This window comes from Megascapheus bottae, chromosome 28, assembly GCF_031878675.1.
Source record: "Megascapheus bottae isolate mThoBot1 chromosome 28, mThoBot2.hap1, whole genome shotgun sequence".
NCBI classification, from domain to species: domain Eukaryota; kingdom Metazoa; phylum Chordata; class Mammalia; order Rodentia; family Geomyidae; genus Megascapheus; species Megascapheus bottae.
Window position 1 is genome coordinate 17745856 of NC_143536.1, and position 20584 is coordinate 17766439.

A 20584-nucleotide genomic window follows, 5' to 3' on the forward strand; every position below is an offset into this window, starting at 1 on the left:
CGACATGAAGCAAGGTGAGGAATGGAATGGGAAATGGAATGAAAGAAAGATGAAGAATGCTTTTCTTTTAAAGTAAGAGCCCAGAGAGCTTTGCACCAAACAAAAGTTTCTGTCTCCAAGCCAGTCTGGAGATACTGTCTGGAAAGCAGGACAGATTTTAAGCAACCCAACTCCTAGCTCTTCTAGAAAACCTTGATCAAGAGCTGTTACTTGTCTGCAGGCCCAGCCTGTTTTTTTGTTTTTATTTTTCCTCCTCAGAGGAATCATTCAGCACAGGGTAGAAGCACCACAAGACTCCACAGGGACTTTGCATAGGGGGCAAGCAAAGGTAGGAAGATACTGCACTAGTGACTGGTGCTGTATGAAAGGTGAAGGGGAACACAAAGGAAAGTGTTGTAGGCCAGTGAGTAGAAATGTAATAGAGGTAGATTTAAAAAAACAGCTCTGGCTCCTGCGTTAAAAGAACCCTACTTTGCTCATGGTGGACAAAACCACAGTAGCACCTACAGACACAACCCAACAGGACAGACTAAAAGCACTACACACTTACATGCACACACCCACCTATGCACACGCATGTCCAGGGCAGCTTTCTTCAAGGCACCATTGCCAAGTGGGAAGCAGTTTTGCCACTTGCCAAATGGCACACTGTATGTATACTCAAATGTCCCGGAGGACATGTCTCCCAATGGATCCCCCAGAATGCCTGAAGAGCATCTTCGCCCTGCACAGAGCTGCCATGGCCCAAAGCATGCTAGCTTCACTCATATTGGGCAGCTCACCTAGCAAGCCCCAGGCACATGGCAGGCCATGTTCAGCGGGGACATGCACAGGAGCTCAGCACACTGGATGCCAGGATGAAGTGCTACGGATGAATGGGCTCTGGGAGACAAGCAGTGAAAAGTCCCAGAGGGGAGTGGTGGGGGCTGGGGCCACCACCCACCCCGAGGGCTGCATGGAGAATGACCATGGTGACACGCCCACAGCAGATGGTAGAGCATCACAGCATTCCTAAAACGTTTTGAGACCAACATGTCTTCACGGCACCTGCTAGCCCCAGCTCTGACCCCTCCTCACATACCCACTGGCCCCATCAGGAATATCTGACAGGGGACCACACTCTCACCTGAGCCATGCATGCATCAGCAGGGCGGCCCTGCCTCAGGGATGTTCCCTGTCTGACTAAGGCCAAGACTGCAGTGAAGACACTGGAGTGAAAACGTTTTATCTTCATGACATAAGCGAGTGGTTTTGAAACAGGTTTACAAACCCTCGTGAAGACGCACCCTTAGTGTTAGGTTTTGTTTTTTTACCATGTGACGATGCAACTATTTTCTTCCTCTCTTCCACAGTGGCTAGTCGCCTCCACAGTGAAGGGTATCTCTTGTACAGAGAACCTCGGAACATACGGAGGTAGTTTCCCACCTATGAGTAAAGCAAGAAGGCTCATTATGAGGGTCATATCTGCACGTGCAAGGGGAGGGTCCTGGTGAGCAGAAGACCTGCTAGATCAGTGTCTGATAAACAGGCCTTCGGGTGGCCCCTTGGCGCCAGGCTTTCAGCAGCAATAAAACACATTCTTGCTGACATCAAGGGTTCAACAACAGTGCACATCTGTCCTGCATTTGTGCAAACTGAAAAAGAACCAAGTTCCAAAAGGCCTGACCAGATGTCTGAAGTGCTTAGCAAGACGCCCCCAGAGCTAAGCAAGAAGCTCATGATGATTTTGATTCCTGGATTAAGGATCTTTGGTACTTTCCAGAAATGCAAGGCTTCTTTGACCTTCTTTTATCTTAAGATGCGGACTTTGATATTTTTACGATGTAATAAACACCAAAAAGGTCTACTAATTTTAGACAGATGCAAGATAATTCTCCCCATGTCCCGTGCTGCTTTGTTTAGTAACAAAACTCAAATTGGGGATACCAAAGGAATTTTCCAAAGAGTCTCAAAAGCACTTACTGGCAATTATCAGACTACCTTATAAACCATTACTTCCCCCAAACTATAGTTTCAGTTGGTTTGTACCAAACACTGAGAATATGACTTTCTTCATGAAAATGAAGTTAATACTAAGGTTTTTATAAAGACACCATGTGGTCTCACTGACTTTTCAGAAATGACCACTTTGGAGTCACCCTGTGGGTGCCAGGTGCTGGCTCCATCCATAACCTGGAATCACTTTCCTTTTCTGGGTCAAATGTTCAGCAACTCTAAACTTCACCATTCAGTATCAGTTCTGATTTTTTTTTTCTATTTTACATACCTAGCACAACGTATTGATTACATATAAGTGGGTTTTTCCACTTTTCATTGAGGAACAATTTCTATGATCAACAACCACAGCTGCTGAATATCAAGAGAAAAATCATCTGCCATACAGACAGCCAAAAATCCCTCATTGCTATGTGGCTTTGTATGTCTTGTCATTGATTGACTGACTGTGCTGGTACGGGGGCTGGAATAAAGCCTGGGCATTGTCCTTGAGCTTTCTTGCTCAAAGCTGACACTACCATTCAAATCTCATCTCCACTTTTTAAGCTTTTTGCTAGTTAATTGGAGAGGAGTCTCACGGACTTTCTTTCCCTGGCTGGCTTCGAATAGATTCTTAGATCTCAGCCACCTGAGTAGCTAAGATTACAAATGTGAGCCATCTAAGTACCTGGATAGTTTTTCTGGGGCTTGAACTCAGAGCCTGAGCACTGTCCTTGGTCTTTTTCTTCAAAGCTAGTGCTCTGCTACTTGAGCCACAACACCACTCCTGGCTTTTCTATGTATGTGTACTGAGGAATTGAACCCGGGTTTTCATGTATGCTAGGCAAGCACTCTACCATTAGGCCAAACTTCTGGTCCAGTTTTGTTTGTTTTTAAAGAAATTGGCAGTCCTGATCTCCATGACTACCTTGAGGATTCTGCAGGGCTTATGGAACCTTGACTCTTCCGAAGGACCCTTCTGAATGTAAGACACTGAGGCTTACCTACCTGGCTTTTCCTAAACCAGCCTTTGCCCTCTCCCATTTAGGTTTCCTGGATGAAAAATGAAGATGTTGGATTTTGACATTTTTAAGGCACTCTCACTTCTGTGACTCTGGCTTGCTAAACTGAGCTGCTTGCAGATGGTAGAACACGGATGCATACTCAAAGCAAGGGCAGATGCCCTACCAAAGCAGTTTCATGGATGCTATACTGGCTGTTACTAAAACTGGCTCATCGGTCTGAACACAGTGTCTGTTTTCCAAGGGGAAAAAGGCCAAGGGCCATCTATCCACATCTAATACTACCACAGGATAGAAATAGTGCTTTGAGCCCTTCCCTAAACTTGTGATTAAGCCAAACCTCTGCATTTAGGTCCAAAGATGATTATTATGTTTAATAGGAGGGTCAAAAGGGCTAAGCCAGGCAGTGGTGGTTCATGCCTGTCTTATCTACTCAGGAAGCTGAGATGTGAGGATCACAGTTCAAAGCCAGCCCAGGCACTAAAGTCCATGAGACTCTTATCTCCAATTAACTATCAGAAAACCAGAAGTGGTGCTGTGGCTCAAGTGGAAGAACGCTAGCTTTGAGCTAAAGAGCTCAGGGACAGCGCCCAGGCCAAGAGTTCAAGCCCCAAGACTGACCGAAAAAAAAAAAAAAAAAGTGAAAGGGCTGAAAGATTATAGTTTACTTTCTTTTTAATTTTTGTTGTATTTTTGTAATTTCTTTTTGTAGTTTCCTTTCTAAAACCTAAAATGTGTTTGGGGGAAGATCTTAAGGTATTATGAAGTCTAAGTATCTCACTTTTTACACATGAAAAAAATGAAACAAACTGGGATAGTTAATGGGTAGAGCATGTGCGTAGCATATGCAAAACACTGGGCTGAGTTCCAGCACTGCAAAAAAAAAGGGGGGGGTGGGAGAAGAGAGGAGATGGAGACAGAGTAGGGTAATAACTAAGCCTCCAGAGGCTCTTCCCACCTGACCATGAGCTGTTTCTCAATTACTCTGCCAAATAAAAAGAAGTTTTCTTCTCAGAAATACCACTCAGTCTGAGTCAAGGCCAAACAGATTACTTTTTTACTCAGTAGATCAGGCAAAGGTTTCTTTAATGCACAACTAGCCAAGTATCACATTCTGAAACTCAACTGCCTCTTGCATCCTGCATTTAAGCAGATGTCTACTGGCTAATAAGGACCATATGTACAGGCTGTATTCATCACAGCAATATTAGAATAACAGCGTTTAAGTGATTTGCTTACCACTTAATCTGATTGGCTTACTGCATCTTGTCCTTTTTGTTTAATTTTAAAAATGGTGAATAGTAAACACTAAAGTTTTGATACAGGAGGGTGACAGTGGCCCAGGCCTGTAACCCTAGCTACTCAAGGAGCTGAGATCTGAGGATTCAGGTCTGAAGTCAGTATGGGTAAGAAACTGTAAGACTCTTATTTCCAATAAACCACCAAAAGCCAGAAGGGAAGATGTAACTCAAGGAGTAGAGCTTCAACCTTGATCAAAAAAGCTAAGTTAAGCCAGGAACTGGTGGTTTTTCACATCTGTACTCCTGGCTACTCAGAGGGCTGAGATCTGAGGACTGTGGTTTGAAGCCAGCACAGACAGTGAAGTCCCTGTGAAACTCTTATTTCCCATAAACTACTAAAAAAAAAAAAAAGCCAGAAGTGGTGCTGTGGCTCAAGTGGTTGGGAAGTAGCCTTTAGCACAAAGAGGCTCAGGGCCAGCTCCCAGGCCCTGAGTTCAGGCCCCAGGACCAGCCAAATTAAAAAAAAAAAAGCTAAATGAGGCTCTGAGATTAAATCCCAGTAGTGGCACAAAAATAGCTAGATAGCTAGTTAGATAGACAAAGAGAAAGAAAAAAGAACAATTTCTTATGTTACCGACTATGGTGGTCTCATGAGGCATCATTCATCATACTATATTCAATTGTTTAAAAAAAAAATTAGGGGCAGGGAATGTGACTTTAGGTAGAGTGCCGGCCTAGCATGCATGAAGCTCTGGTTCAAGTGGTAGAATGCTAACCTTGAGCAAAAGTCTCTGAGTTCAAGCCCCAGAAGTGGAAGGAAAAAAAATTAGACAAGTGCCCATGGGTCACACCTGTAATCCTAACTACTCAGAGGCTGAAGATTTAGGGCCATTAAAAGTGCACTAGACTTCATCTCCAACATAACCAGCAAAAAGTAGGACTAGTGGTATAGCTCAAGTGGTAGAGGACCAGCCTAGCAAACAAGCATTGAGCCTTGAGTAACTAAATTTAATACTGCCAAAATGATAATTTGAACAAAATATTGCAATATAAACACTGCCAAGAGGAAAAGTAATCTTTGGCATTCTGAAATGGCTTTGACTGACATTTGCGTGTCTGAATTTTATATTTATAGTTTTGTGTGTGTTGGGAGTGGACCTTGAGCTAAGGGCCTGGGCTCTGTCCCTCAGCTTTTTCACTCTAGGCTAGCAAAACTACCAATTCAGCCTAAGTTTTTGGTGGCAAATTGAAGGCTCATGGGCTTTCTTGCCTAGGCTGGCTTCAAACTGTAATCCTTAGATCTCAGCTTCCTGGGGAGTTAAGATTACAGGCACAAGCCACTGGTACATAGCTATATGCAGTTGTGTGTGTGTATGTGCATCTTCACTGGTCCTGGGCCTTGACCTGAGCCTGGATACTTTCCTTTTGCTCAAGGCTAGTGCTCTAGCACTAAAGCCACAAGTCCATTTTCAGCTTTTCCTTCTTCTCTCTTCCTCTTCCTCCTCTGCCAGTCCTGGTACTTGAACTCAGGTCCTGGGCACTGTTCCTAAGCTTCTTTTGGTCAAGGCTAGCATTCTACCACTTTAGCCCCAGTGCCTCTTCCAGCTTTTTTGTTTGTTTGTTTGCCAGTCCTGGGGCTTGAACTCAGGGTCTGTGCATTGTCCTTGGGCATGCTAGACAAGCTCTCTACCACTAGGCCAAACTGCAAGGCCTGAGATATATATATATATATTCCTGGGCTTGAGCTCAGGGCCTGAGCACTGTCCTTGGACTTTCTCAAGGCTATAGCTCTACCACTTGTGCCACAGCACTTCTGGCTTTTTTCTATGTATGTGGTATTGATGAATCAAACCTAGGTATTCCTGTATGCTAGATAAGCATTCACCTTTAGGCCAAACTCCTGGCCCCTCTTGCAGCTTTTTCTGTTTATGTGGTACTGAGGAATCAGACCTGGGGCTTCATGCATGCTAGGCAAGCACTCTATCACTAAGCCACATTTTCGGCTTTTTGATGGTTAACTGAAAATAAGAGTCTCATAGACATTCCTGCCTCTGAACTGTGACTGAGATTTCAGACTCTTGAGTAGCTAGGATTACAGGCATGTGTCACCGGCTCCCAAGCTCATACCCATATCTGTGTGTGTGTGTGTGTGTGTGTGTGCTTTTTAAAGAAATATGAACTAGTAGGAAGCTACTGTTAAGACTAGAAAAGGTTTTTTGGTTTTTTTTTTTGTAACAGATCTGTAAAGACTTAATGCACTCAGTCCGTGGCCTCACTGAGGGGTCAGCTTTAGGGCTTTCCTAAAGTCAGCCATCCAGCATATTCAGTAACTTCTGGTAAAAGAAAGTCAAACCACTACTTTTACTACTCAACTCGGAGACAAGGAATACAAAAGAGGAGGGGACCTTCCTAAACTGAAGGCTTACAACCAAGATTTCAGGACTCTGAATGGAGCAACGGGGTTAAGGGGCGCACATGAAATTTCCACCATCTTTACAAGTTCGAGGTAATAGTAGTGCACGGCCACAACGGCTAACTGAACACCCCATTCTTTGCATATGAGTGGAGTTAAGACCAACTCAGCGAGAGACCAGCAGCACCATACGCCCAGGTATCCCAGATCACCAAGAAATGCGGCCAAGCAAACCCGGACCCTCCAGGTAGGGTCGAGCTCGGCCACGCCCATCTGGCCACGCCCCCAACCCCGAGCACGCGCCGCCCGCCGCAGCCGCCCCGGCGATGAATGGGGACGCGCGCTCCCGGCATAGACCCGCCCCGGGGCTCCCGCGGGGCCGGGCCCGGGAGGGCGAGAACGCGCCGCGGGCTACCTCGGAGCCGATCATGTAGAATTCGCCGTCGTCCTCCAGCTGGAACTTCACGGGCTTCTGCCCGAAGGTCTTGCTCAGTGCCATCATCATCATTGTGGCGGCGGAAGCGGGCGGCCGGAGCCGAACTGCTGAGGGATTAAGAAAGCTGGGGCGGGGCTGAGGCGCGCCGGAGAGAGGGAACCGAGGCCAAGAGGCGAAGGGCGGGCCGGGCCGGAGCTCGCGCCACCACCGGGATCTTCAGCTGCCGCCGCAAACGACGACCAGGCCGTCCAGTCTGCGCATGCGCGGATGTTGACGCTAACGCGCGCGCTGCCGCCGCCGCCCAAACAAAAGGCCCGCACGTTCCCGAGGGTCCCTTAAAGGAACCACGACCAATTTCGCTTCCGCCAGAGCCGGCTTCCTAACTCCGGTGCCCAGGACAGCTTCTCACGGACAGAAATAGCCGAGGCCTCCACTCAGGCGGTGGTTTTCTCAATCTCACAGCCAGAACTGGCATTCTGCCCAAGGCTGAAGAAAGGAAGTGTGGCCTCAAGGCTTGGAGGGATCAGAGCTACATTTGGGAGCCTGAGAGCTTTGAGCATGTTTGGTGACCCCAAATTGACATCCCACTTTCTCCACCCCTCAAAGCAGTACAATTGAACAGATAAAAATACTCCTAGGAAAAAACATCCCAGTTCCGGGCCCATAGCGGTTCCAGAGGCTGTCAGGGTGGGCAGAATGACAATACTGAATGGGGGTAGCTGGGCAATGAAAAGTTCAAAGGCCAGCTAGCATTTGGCGCATCAGATGAGGGTTGGAGAGGAGGGGCGCCTTTCCCTTTCTTTCTTTCTTTCTTTCTTTCTTTCTTTCTTTCTTTCTTTCTTTCTTTCTTTCTTTCTTTCTTTCTTTCTTTCTTTCTTTCTTTCGACCAGCCCTGGGTTTGAGCTCAGGGAATGAGCACTGTCTTTGGACCTTCTCAAGGCTAGAGCTCTACCACTTGAGCCTCAGCACCACTTCTGGCTTTTTTGTTTCTATGTATGTGGTACCGAGGAAATGAATCTGGTTCTTCTTGCATGCTAGACAAGCACTCTACCACTAGGCCAAACTCCTGGCCCTCGCCTTTCTGTTTCTTCCTTAGCTCTGCACTTTGCGTGTGCCCTGCCTGGCATTTCTCTCGCACCCTATTTGTGAATCAGAGGTGGAGGAGGGGGTGTCCAACACTAAGAAAATGTCCAACTAATTCATCCATCTGTTGATGATTGTTAGTTTAATAAAATTGCAGCTGTGACAGGTGCTATTATGAAAAAGATGCTAGGTAATCAGAAAGACCAGTAGTAACCACGAATTTTGTTCAGTGCTTTCATAGCAGTGGAAAGTGAAGTATTTTAAGATAGAGGACAGGCTGTGTCATGATCAGATGAAATTTCCACCAGTTTGTTCAGCGTTCCTCCAGATACAATGAAAATGAAAAGGAGGAGCCCTAAGAATTGGGAAAAGAGCTTTGACCCTGGCTTCCATTATATGCTTAGGCTCACACAAGCCAGGACTCCTCATCCTTGCTGCAGTTACAAAGAAACACCAGGCAAACACTTAGAAAACAATCATATTTAATGACAGTCCTCAGGGGGCTTTTTGTTCGTTTAAAAAAAAAATCTTTGTACACAGTACACATGTTTACATGGCTTTGGAAGATACCAGTGCTGGGATCAGGGCTTCAGGAGGTACTGGCCCGGGACAGGATTGAGGTATGTTGGGCCTCCAGAGTTTAGGGTTCCCGTGTAGAAACAGAGCCCTTCCTAGCTGGTTATAAGCCTTTTGGCATGCATCCTGGGAAATAGATCTCTAGGATCACCAGCTAAAAGAGAGCCAGATCTAAACATCTACCTAGATCTGACTTCTCAGGAAAGGGCCCTATTGTGAGGACTATTTGCTTAGAGCAGAAGGCCAGGAGATACCTTATATACCAGCTCCAAAACTAATATCCTGCAGGAACCTCACAGCAGGAATAGATAAAATCAGATGCTGTAGTTCTGCTATCTCTGAGGGCCAGAAATGCAGACCTAGAGAAGCTAGATCTGACCATGACCTATGTAGGTATGGTAGAGCCAGCCTGAGACCTTCACCTTCCTTTTTTTTTTTTTTCTGCAAGTCCTGGTGCTTGAACTCAGGGCCTGAGTACTATCTGTGAGCTTTCTCAAGGCTACCTCTCTACCACTTGAGCCACAGTGCCACTTTTGGCTTTTTCTGTATATGTGGTACCAAGGAATGAAACCCAGAGCTTCATGTAAGCATTCTACCACTCCCAGCCCACCCTTCTTTACTCTTAAGTAACTCCAAAGCCTCCCTGTCTGGTCTGAGACACTTGCCAGCAGAAGACCACGACCTGCGTGGCCCTCCTGCAGTTGTCATGGTGGTTACACCCCTAGCCCACCCCACCTGAGGAAACAGGCTCTGACCCATGTCTGTGTCCAGAGCCACAAAGATGGCTGTGGGTCAGTTATCCTGAGGGCATTCAAGCCAAAGTCAGCGGAACGTGTTGGCAGGCTCAGTACAGCCAAAGAAGTCAGGGCCCACAAGGCGAGGAAAGCCCTCCAGAGCCTTCACCTTCACGGGATCAAACTTCCAGTACAGGCAGCCACGCAGGAAGTAAGCATAGCCTGAAAAGAGAAGAAAATAAGACCTGGGTAAGTGGACACTGGGTCCTATACTTGCCTGGATGGCTGTGGCCAGGGACATGTATGGGGTGAGGGTTAGATGGGAAAACCTTGACTTTCTACTGGTAAGACTCCAAAGTTGAGCTAAAACCTCCTTTTCTTTCCTTCCTAGGAGCCTTTCCAGGTTTAGTCTAGCAAGTACCTAGAGCCTCCACTCAATTCCTATGTCTCAGGAAAGCATGTCCTGTTCCCTCACCAATCTCCTCACCACTCTACCACCCTCACCAACCACACCACCAAGAGACAGCCTAGCATGCCAGACCTCAAGGCCACTTCAGGATTGTGCTTCCAGTGGGGGTACACACAGGCAGGGACTCAAAAGAGATACTGGCAGGTAAGACATAGTAACTGGGCTTTAAGTTCCAGCCTGATCATGTTGTTCAGCGGTTGGGAACAGGGAGTGTCTAGTGGGAATCTGGGCTCCATCACTGTTTACTTATGTTTCCCTAGTCAGGCATCTCATACCTGAGCCTCTGTCTCTTTGGAAACTGAGTTTATAAGAGATGTTATGTCACAAGGCTATTCTGAGGTATAAGGAGATTGGTGTTATAGCTGAAGCACTGGTGAGACCCTCGTTATGCTGTGGTTATCTCACTGGGTGTGGCTGAGGAACCTGGACAAGCCCTTGTACTTCTCTGGCCTTCAGTCCTCTCTTTGGCAACATGGGGCACAGGACCAGCCGTCCCACTCCTGTGAGGAAGAGCTGGGCCTCCAGAAGTACATATGAATGAGTCCAATTACTAGACCACCTTCTGCTAGCCCCTGCTCAACCCCACACACCGTCAGCATCCTGGAAGGCAGCATCAATCTCAGAGGGCACCCCTCTCCAGTCAGTAGCCCGGCGAGGCACAGGACTGTCCACACGTCGAGTGCTGAGATGGAAACGCCAATAGTCCCCACCTCGGAAAAAGTATATCTTGTTCTTCTCAGCACCCCAGACTAAGGCAGCATGGACTGGGGACCCTGGCAGGCCCAGTTCAGAGAGGGGTGCAGGACCCAGGACTGGCTTCTCACCATCATATACCCAGTACTGAGAACCTGTGGAAGAGAGGAAATTATAAGGAACTCCCAAGCTACCACTGCCACATTCAGTCACGATGGACCTGCTTGACCACTTCCAGGGACTCTTTCCAGCCTCAGTTTGCCTATCTATAAACATTGGGCCTGACAATGCTTGCTTAGCTGGCCTATTTAGGTCAGCTGGGATAACCTACAAGGAAAGTAGGTAACACGTGGTAAGATTATTCTTTTTATTTATTTATTTATTTATTTATTTATTTATTTTGGTGGGTCATGAGGCTTGAACTCGGCCTGGGCACTGTCCCTGAGCTCTTCAGCTCAAGGCTACCGCCCTACCCTTGGGCCTGGGTGTTGTCCCGAGCTCTTCAGCTCAAGGCTACCACCATACCCCGAAGTCAAGTCCCACTTCCCGTTTTCCAGAGGTTAATTGGAGATAAGCGTCTCAGGTCCTTTTGTACCTTGGCTGGCTTTAAACCTTGATTCTCAGATCTCAGCCTTCTGAGTAGCTAGGATTACAGGTGTGAGCAACTGAGCCTGGCTCATATGGTAAGATTATTCTAATTAACAGAAAGCTATTTAGGTTCCTGATTTGGGCATCACAAATACCTGCTGCCCACTCCCTGGGCCCTGAGCCATGCTGTAGCAGGTCCCTGGCTATTTTGGAACCCACATGCAAGTTTCCCATGGTCCCCCTTTATTTATGTAGTTTTGGCATCTGAAATGCTGTGTTTGGCAGTTGAGAGTTGAAAATATAATCTCCAGGGTTATCAGACCTGAATCAGAAACCTACTCTCACTTTTCCAAGATTCATCCTCAGTAAGTCATTTTACCACCACAGAGCCTGAGGCCTCAGCTGTAAAATTTCTAAAACTCCATCCCATAGGACGGCTTTGGGGTTAAATGCACCAAATGCACAGCCCTACTGTGCAATATCTTCAGTGCTCTGATCTCAAGAACCACTTCTTCTGGGAGATTCCCAACTGTGCCTAGGGAGTAAGCCACCCTCTCATTGCCCCTTGCATCCCTCAAGAACAGCTTGTCTATCACTACTCATAGCTGTGATATTCTTGGCTCCAGAAAGTCCTGAGATGATCTCCAACTCCTCCTTACCTTGAAAGAACCAGATATGGCCTTGGGCATCTTCAAAGGCTGCATCCACAGGGCTGGGCAGTCCTTGCCAGTGGCGAGAGGCCAGTGCAGGATACCCAGGCTGTAGCCGGCCACCACGAAGTCTCCACACAAAGCCCGCCTTGAAGAAGAAGAGCTCACCTCGGATGGTGGAGACTGCATCAAAGGACACCTCGCAGGCATCTGGTGGATTTTCAGGCTAGAGTGGGAGAGAGGCTCACACTGGAGCCACCAAGGCCAGCAGGGGTATGGCACCTCCTATCTTTCCACCCTCCCCAGTCTCACCTCCAATGGTGCAATCTCATTGGTATCTACTCCATTCTGGGGACCTAGAGCTGCAGCCTGGGCAGTGGGGGCCTGGTGGGGCCTGCCATATAGGTGCTGGATGCCTCTGCGGTCATCTGGGCTGAGGCTCAGTGGGTAACGGAAGGTATAAAAAGGAGACATAAGAGCCTTAGCTGCTGTCGTGTGTTGAAGCCCTAGCACATGGCCAAATTCATGAGCTGCCACCTGCAGCAGGTCTGTGCCTGGAAAAGGGAAGTAAGTAGGTCAGTCATCCTCTATTTTCTGCAATTAGCTCCAGAACTTAAGCTCAGGTCCTTGGCAAGTCCTCAGTTACTCTTTGATCTCCAGTTGCCTCATCTGGGAAATGTGTCTTGAGCCCATACCTTGATTGTCTCCAATAGTCCAGGTCTCATCATAGTCAAAGTGGACATCCCCTTCTCGGTGGGTCTTAGGGAAGAAGGCATGGGCCAGGATGCCCCCAGGCCCATCAAATGGAAGGTTGTCCCCATGCCAGTACCTGTGGATGGATAGGGGAGCAGAGTCAGTGGCTGTTGGCAGAACTTGTTCCCAGAGGGGCTCTTAGGTCACAGGTTCACCTGGTGAAGTCGATCATGATGTCAGCATGACCCTCATGCACCTCAGTGAAGGTGAGTGGTGTCACCTCGCTCCACACTTGTAAGGCCTCTGCCACCGTCTGTCGTACCTGCTCTCGTACCAGCTGCCACGGGAACCGGAGGATCCTGGGGGGAGTTGGAGGAGCCTGGGCCTGGGGCAGGGAAGCCCCTGGTGACTGAAGAGGCAAGAATTGCCCCTCGATGCACAATGACTGTGTGTATGTGAAGACCACATGTGCTCTGGATCTTGACTTCAATGATCTAGTCTCCCAGCACATGAGTACGTCTTTACATATATCTAGATGCCCACAGCTGTCTGCATTTGGTAGAAAGAACACAGTAACCACTCGTTCTGAGGAAACCATGGCCCCTTAGGCTTGTCTATGGTTCCTAGTTCCTCATCCAGAAAATTCCTAAGTCTTCCATAGTCTTAACTCCAATGCTGTGTATGTCATACTAGACCATTCTCAGCTTCCTTGGTACCCGCCTAGGAACCTTCCAGAAGCTTGTCATTACCATTTCCACTTAGCAGGGTCTCTACCTGCATGAGGCCCATGTTTTGATGGTAGATTTGAACAAGCTATATTCCTGAAAGGACAGGGCGTCTTAGCCTCATCCACACATAGTTCTAGACCTGGCTCTTACAGGTCACCAGTAAACAGGCCCAGGTGACTAAGTTTCTTTTAGCAATGACAGAGGTCCTGCCCCTGCTCTAAAATAGGGTATCAATCTCTACGTGTTCTAAGCTAAAGTGTCAGGGTATTGGTTCATGGATAGCTAGGGCTCAGTGGGCACAGAGGTAGGTGTAGCCCTAGCGTGTCTCAGGAAACAGATGTGAGGGTGACAATGGGCTCTCATATGAACCCACTGTCCCAGTCCTTTGACCTCTAGCTCCTACCTGTAGGTGAGGTCCGTCTTTTCCCAGCGCCCTCCAGACAGCACAAAGCGCTTTTGTCTGTTGCGGGCATTCAGCCCATCAGGTGGGTCAGGTACACCACATCGTGGAGGTCTAAGTCCATTAGCAGGCTGGGGGACCCCTCGGACAGCAGAGACCGGTAGGACTGCATGTTGAGGCTGTGTTCCCTTCCTCACAGATTGGTGGTGGTGGGTGTCCTAGTCAAGAAAGAGCATTCAGTTGAGCCCTCAGGTCCTGATAGCCCACAGTTAGAGCTATGGCACTTCAGCACAGACATGTGCAACCCAGACCACTTTGTCACTGGAAAAAGTGAGGGGCTGCAAGGGCACACAGCAGGGTGCTTTAATCCTGGACTAACTCTGGTTCCTTAACATGTTGGCTAATGTACCAAGCCTCTTCCTCCTCTCTTGCTTTTCCTCCTCCTCCCTGGGCTGTGTGTCATGAACCCACCCCTACCCAGCTGATCAACAGGGTTTGAATGGAGATGAACAGACTTGCGGAGCATGAATCCATGAGCCCCTAATTACACTCTTGAAACCCACACAGGTATAAAATCCCAAAAGCTTCCAAGGAAACATGAAGCAAGCTCCTTCTGCTCCCCTAAGTGCCCTTCTTATAGCAAAGTTATTTTCATCTTTATTTCAGCCGATGGTCACTGAGCTCAGACACACCTAGTCCCTAGGTATGTGAATAGGCTTGGCCCCTTCTCTTTTTCCCAGATGCCTCCATGCCTCTCCCCCAGCATGAAGAAACTACAGCACGACCTTGGCTTGCTCACCTGATAAATGGGAGTGATACTCCCCTACACAGTGTTGATCTGAGGATGAGATGAAATGATACATAAAGGCATGTAGTTAGCACAGGTCCAAGCACCCTTCCACTAATCTACGCCTCCATCCATTGGAGGTCTGGCTTCCAGCAAAGATGGTTTTGTTTTGTTCACACACTGCCAAAGCCAGATCTGTGGTCTTCTTTGAAGGGAGGGTCAGGGCAGCCCTACAGACACTGCCACAATGCGAGGACCACAGGTGGCAGTTCTCACCTGAGCTGCATCCTCCCACCTTCTTTCTGTAAGTCCTCAAAGTAACACTTACAGTTCTTATGCAGAGGCATAAGCCCAGAGAACTTTGAAAGCCCTTAGATTAGCCAGGGAGAGCGTGGTGGGGCCAGGAGAGGACCCTGTCATCCCAAATCAAAGGCAAGGGCCTGGCTCAGGATCCCACAGTGAAGCCTAGGCAGAAGGAAAGAGATGGAGCCAGCTGGGTGATAGTGGCTCAGCCTATAATCCTAGCTAATCAGGAGGCTAAGATGTGAAGATCACAGTTCAAGGCCAGCCCAGGCAGAAAAGTGTATGAGACATTTTTGCCAGTCTTGGGGCATGAACTCAGAGCCTGAGCACTGCCCTTGCGGAAATCAAGGCTAGCTTTCTACCACTTGAGCCACAGCACCACTTCCATCCCCTTCTGTGTATGTGGTACCAAGGAATTAAACCCTGGTCTTCGTGCATGCTAGGTAAGCATTCTACCACTAGGCCAAACTCCTGGCCCCATCCATGAGACTTTTATCTCCAATAAACAACTCAGAAAAAGCCAGAAGTGGCACTGAGGCTCAAGTGCCTTGAGCAAAAGAAGCTCAGGGATAGTACTCAGACCCTAAGTTCAAGCCCCAGGATTAGCCCCTCCCCCCACCAAAGAAAAGATGGAGCCATGTTGTTTTCTAAGATACTTGAGGTACCTGTGTGGCCTGAGCCTGTCTGAGCTGGGTGCCACAGCTATATTTGGGGCAGGAGCCCAGCCATTCTGGCTCCATACTCAACCGCAGCCTCTGGCACCTCTCCCAGCTTCCAAGCACCCCAGAGCTGTGATCAGGTTCCCAGTTCTCCAAGCTCTTGATTTCAGATCTAAGGACACTCCAATGCAAAGGGGCCTTCTGAACCACTCAGGAGACTTGAGTATGGTGCTCTAGGCCAGTTTTCTCCTGGTTTCTGAGTTTGACATCAACTCTGAACCTCATTGGGCTGTGGATTTCAGACAATTCTGGGCTTACTGTTAATACATACTTATCACTGTGGCATGTTAGAATCCTGTTCACATCTCCACCCCCATATGTTTAGCACCGGAGGAAACCTCCAGCCAGCTCCATCCCTCGTCATCATGCCTCACATGAGGAAACAGAGCACCTTGCTCAGGTAACAGCTGTCAAGGTGCTCACAGCCCACCCCCTTGATACTATATCTGTTCTGCTCTTGAAAGACAGTCATCTGTCCCCTAGAGGACCCAGGCTGGCCTCATCTTGATTGCAGAAGAGAAGGAAGGGGATGTTATTAAGTAGCTGCAACTTTGAATTAAGGCTCAGTGAAACGCCAGCACTCTTCAATAAAACGAGAGGATAATATCTACTCTAAGGGTCACATTTAGGGTCTAGATCCTAGGACTCTCTGACTTGCCACAGGGGCAAGTCACCTCCCAAAGGAGAAACAGATTTCTTTTCCCTAACTCTGGAGACCCTCTTAGGAAAATACAGAGCTATGTCATCCCTGGAGAGCCCCAAATATTCCAGAGCCCCATCGGCCAGCTGATTATGCCAGAAATCCCTTCTTTCCTCTGCTGCCCTGAGAGGTCTAGGAACAAATGGAGGGAAGATAATGGATCTACATGTCTTAGGCCCGCTGCTGTTCCTTCCTTACCTTCCTTCAGGAGGCATCGAGTCCATGGCTAGATCTCTGGATCAGAACCAAAATTTAAGTGATTTTTCTTTTTCCTTTCTTTCTTTCTCCCCACCCCTTCCTCCCTCCCTTCCTTTCTTCTTTGCCAGCACTGAGGCTTGAACTCAGGGCCTGGGCCCTCGCTATTCCTTAGCTTTTTCACTCAAGGCCACACACTTACCATTTTAACAATGACTCCATTTCCTGGTTTTTCTTTTTGTATACATGATGGTTAAATTGAAGACAAACCTCCTTGATTTACTTACCTGGCCTGGCTTTGAACTGTGATCCTCAACCTCCTGAGTAAGAAGGATTATATGCCTGAGCCACCAGTACCTGGCTAGCTATTCTGAAAAGCGTAGGGTCTAAAAGCCCATTTCTATGTTGTGATGACCCTGGGCAAGTCACTATCTTCTTACAGCCTAAACTTTTCTTTTCTTTTCTTTTTTTTTTTTTTTTTGCCAGTCCTGGGCATGAGCTCAGGGCCTGAGCACTGTCCCCTGGATTTTCTCAAGGATAGGGCTCTACCACTTGAGCCACAGCACCACTTCTGGCTTTTTGCTATATACATGGTACCGAGGAATTGAACCCGGGTCTTCATGCATGCTAGGCAAGCACTCTACCACTAGGCCAAACTCCCAGCCCCCAGCCTAAACTTCTCTGTCAAGTGAGGATTGTTCCAGAACAGAGTTAAGTGTCATTGTTTTAAAAGGGCTCTTACCTGCCTCTGCTCCTCCTGTAGATCCTCCTCTCCTACTCTTGGGAATCTCTTCCCCCCAAATTCTTGGTCCTTTCAGGACTGTTAAGACCCAATGAGGTGGAGTGATGGCACCCCTAACCTCGTCTATAGCCCTGAAGGGCTTGGGTGCAGCCATCACCCTATATTCCATAGAATGAAAAAACTCAGAGAGGTCAAAAGACTTTACCCAGGGTCACACAGCAAGTTAGGCAAGAACTAGGCTTGGATTTGGGGCTCATGCTTTCCTTTCTAAAGCTCTCCATGCTTACCCTCCTGCTCTTGGATTATCTCCAAAACACACATTCTTGAGAAGCATTTCTGTTTCTAGTGCCTTCCCTCCCTCGGGCTAGTAGCCTCTCTTGGCCTACCTGGGGGAGGAGCCTGTCTCACTCTACCCCACCCTCTTCTGGTCCAGGAGCCACCATCCCACAGCCTCAGACACACTCAAAAAATGTCTTGGCTAACCCAGTTTTTTGGCATAGCTCAGAAGCTTATCATCTTCCAGTGCAGATAATGGGAAGTACCAGGCAAAGAGAAAATAAGGGAGGACCCCAGGCTAGGAAACCACAGGGTAAGGATATGCTAGTTGAGAGTAATTCTTGGGCCTCAGTTTGCTTTTGGCGTAATGGAAATAATGAATCATAGTTATACTTTCTGCTGTCAGTAGGGAGCAATCTTGAGAGCAAGATACTTTGTTAGTCTGTGAAGAGGAAACCAGAGCATCACCACAATATTCTCCCCCCCCCCCACCTTGGTTGTAGGGCTTGAACTTTGTGCCTGGGCACTGTCCCTGAGCTCTTCAGATCAAGGCTAGCGCTCTACCAGTTGAGCCACAGCACATTTCCAGTTTTCTGGTGGTTAATTGGAGGTAACAGTCTCACAGACTTTTGGTGCCTGGGCTGGCTTTGAACTGGGAGCCCTCCTGAGAACAGGCATGAGCCACTGGTGCCTGGCTTACTACAATATTCTATACCCAGATTATGCTCATTTGAGGCTCAGAGAGCTCAAGTATACTGTTCAAGTCCCACAACCAGTAGATACAGGATCTGGCTAATCTTTCCTGCTCTACTCCTTCCTACTGGCTAGGGGGAGGGGAGCTGGAGGTCAGCTTTGTCCTATTGGGCTTTTATCAACCTCTGAAAGCTGGGAACTGGGATGGATAAATATTTACAGAGTTTTACTGGTCCTGATGACAGCAATTTAGGATATAAACACATTGGAGGAAATTCCAAATGCTCTTACTGTGTCTTGCAGAGTGATAGACCTATTCAAAGCTAGGCTCCAGCCCTAGCATTTAGTCCTAAACAGAGAGGTTACTACAGGTGATGCCTGTCTCCAATGTGGCTAGTATCACACCTTATTTAATTCCTCCCATCGCCCGGCAGTAGGCACTGTTGCCAAAGCCTAGCCTATCCATGCAATGTGTAGCAAGTGGGTGAGATTCTGGGGAGGGAGAAAATTGGTGTCAGACTCAGACAGATCTCTCCAATTCCTGAACACACGGGTTACTGCTACCCAAAGTGATTCTTGACTGGGCTTCAAGTTCTCGGAGACTGGGGAAAGAGGACCGGATTGAGGAATCTTCATCCATCCTACTCACATTTCCCATTCCTTTCTACACTCACATTGTTGGACAAAGCTGGCATGCATAGAGACTGGACAGAAGGACCAGTTCTAGGACTGGTCACATTCTCTTCCCAAAGAGGGGACTAGGTCTTAGGGGCTCCATAGATCTGTTGTCCTTCAGACCCTGCCCCCAGCCATCCTGACCAGTGCCTCAAAGTCCAGCCTTAAGGGATGGTGCAACTATTGGACACACACACATACACCCGTTTCAGTTTCTCCTCTCTTCAATCTGTTCTCCCTTACCTGAACCTTCTCATCACCTCCTAAGTCTGCATTCTCCCTTTCCTCTCTCCTTATCTCTTTACCCTCGGGGGTCTCAGCCATCCACTTTGGCCTGTTCTTGACATCTTCCCCCTACCTGATGATCACACACAATGTCACTATCTTACTCTGGCTCTCTCAGGTGCCAACTCTCCCGTATTTGCCTTCCTCGGGTGCCCAGAGGCAGCATCTCCTCGGGTTCACATTCCATTATCCCCCTCCGGCCAACTTAATCTCCATCTGATTGCACACCTGCAGGTGCGCTCCCTGGAGGCCTCGCACCTAGGACCTGCTTGCTTTGTTCCTGCAACCTCTCCCAACACACCAGCGAAGCATCTGGGGCTGCGGAGCCAGAAGCCGGTGTGTGCGCCCGGCGCGGTTCGTGCACGCCTCACCGGCCGGACAGCGATCACTGCGCAGGCTCTCCTTGCACACCGCCAGGGACGGGAAGCTCACTACGACGCCCGCAAGGGACCCCAAAGGCCTTCACCATACCCGCTGCGCCAGGATGCCAGGGGCGCCCCCAGGGGTTCAGTTTGGCCAGTGGGCCCAGCCTGTGTGCCCGGCCCTCCCCTCGGGGAGGAGCGAAAAGCCTGCAGGGAGCACTCACCGGTGGCCTGGCTCGGGCTAGCAGAGGCGGCAGCCGGAGCAGCAGCAGCAGCAGCAGCAGCAGCGGGAGGGCGCGCGGGGCCGCGCTGCGGTACCCGGCGGCCCAAGCCATCCGCCCCGGGGCTGCTGGGCCTGCTGGGCCGCGCCGGGCCACCGCCCCTTATAGCCTTCGCCCCGCCCCCGGTCCACCCCGGGCCCGCCCCTCCCCCCCACCCCACCCCACCCCCGCCGCCTTTTGTTCTAAACTCTCCCCGCCGGCGGCTGGCGGCCGACGCCTGGGCTTGGGTGGGGGAGGTGGCCCTGGTGGGGCTGGGCTCCCGGAGTTCGGGTGGGAGTCTGAGAGCGGAGTCGGGTTTCACCCAGGTCGATTCCGACCTCCACTTTGGGAAGGCCTCCGTGGGGGCCTGACCTCCGACCTCCGGTGACAGGTGGTTCTGAAACGCAGGAACAAGTTCCTCCACTTCTCGCTGGATGGAAGATGCCTCAATAGCTCCCGTGAGGAAAGGTTTGTCCCTGGGGAAACTGAGGCATCCGACAGGTTAATTAGCCTCTCATCTTGCAACAGACTGGACACAACTTATAGATGGAGAAACTGAGGATTTGAGATGGGCCCAAGTTATCCTTAGCAACATACAAGAGGAAGGGTTAGAAGACCCTCCAGCTGGTCAAGCAGGAGGGTAGAGTGGGGCTGTAGAAGGCTGCTCCCCTAAGAATAGGGGACTAGAGACCTTGGCTGTTTCATGAGTAGGGCCCAATGGGGCCCCTCCTAACTTCCAGAGCCAGCGTCCTCAGACCAGGAGAGAGGAGGAGAGAATTCGAGGGAGTGTGTGGACACATTATGTGGACACTATTATTCCATTATGGAAGGGATTCTCCAATCTCATCCCCAGGACCCCAGGGAATTTGTCTCCCTCTCTGGCACCC

The 20584-nt window shown here is 49.0% G+C and overlaps 2 protein-coding genes across 3 annotated transcripts in view; both read right to left on the reverse strand.

The window, feature by feature from the left end:
- The window catches only part of Smarcb1 (SWI/SNF related BAF chromatin remodeling complex subunit B1), a 37779-nt gene extending 30444 nt beyond the window's left edge, over positions 1-7335 (reverse strand). Inside the window, exons 1-2 of one of the 2 annotated variants that reach the window (XM_090320705.1) lie at positions 7066-7335; positions 1314-1425 (exon numbers count right to left, since the gene is read on the reverse strand). In XM_090320705.1, coding sequence (XP_090176831.1) covers positions 1314-1425; positions 7066-7158 — 205 coding nt within the window. In that variant the 5' untranslated portion in view covers positions 7159-7335. Of the gene's footprint in view, positions 1-1286; positions 1426-7065 lie in introns of both variants that reach the window. The other variant, XM_090320704.1, reaches the window with a different exon arrangement.
- Positions 7336-8640: 1305 nt separating this feature from the next.
- On the reverse strand, positions 8641-19775 carry Mmp11 (matrix metallopeptidase 11). Its single transcript, XM_090320706.1, has 8 exons — positions 19662-19775; positions 13704-13918; positions 12788-12931; positions 12575-12708; positions 12192-12433; positions 11889-12105; positions 10539-10796; positions 8641-9701 (listed from the first exon to the last, which is right to left on the reverse strand). Exons 1-8 carry the CDS (start codon positions 19770-19772, stop codon positions 9568-9570), a joined length of 1455 nt encoding a protein of 484 aa, XP_090176832.1. The 5' UTR covers positions 19773-19775; the 3' UTR covers positions 8641-9567.
- Between the last annotated feature and the right edge of the window lie 809 nt (positions 19776-20584).

What these genes read in the sequence shown, in the direction of transcription:
- Mmp11 (XM_090320706.1), bottom strand. Translation starts at nt 19,772, where the DNA reads ATGGCTTGGGCCGCCGGGTACCGCAGCGCGGCCCCGCGCGCCCTCCCG. An exon ending in GACTATTGGAGACAATCAAG is followed by an intron (nt 12,434 to 12,574) that starts GTATGGGCTCAA and finishes TCCCTTTTCCAG; the next exon opens with GCACAGACCTGCTGCAGGTG. An exon ending in CCATATCTGGTTCTTTCAAG is followed by an intron (nt 10,797 to 11,888) that starts GTAAGGAGGAGT and finishes TCTCTTCCACAG; the next exon opens with GTTCTCAGTACTGGGTATAT.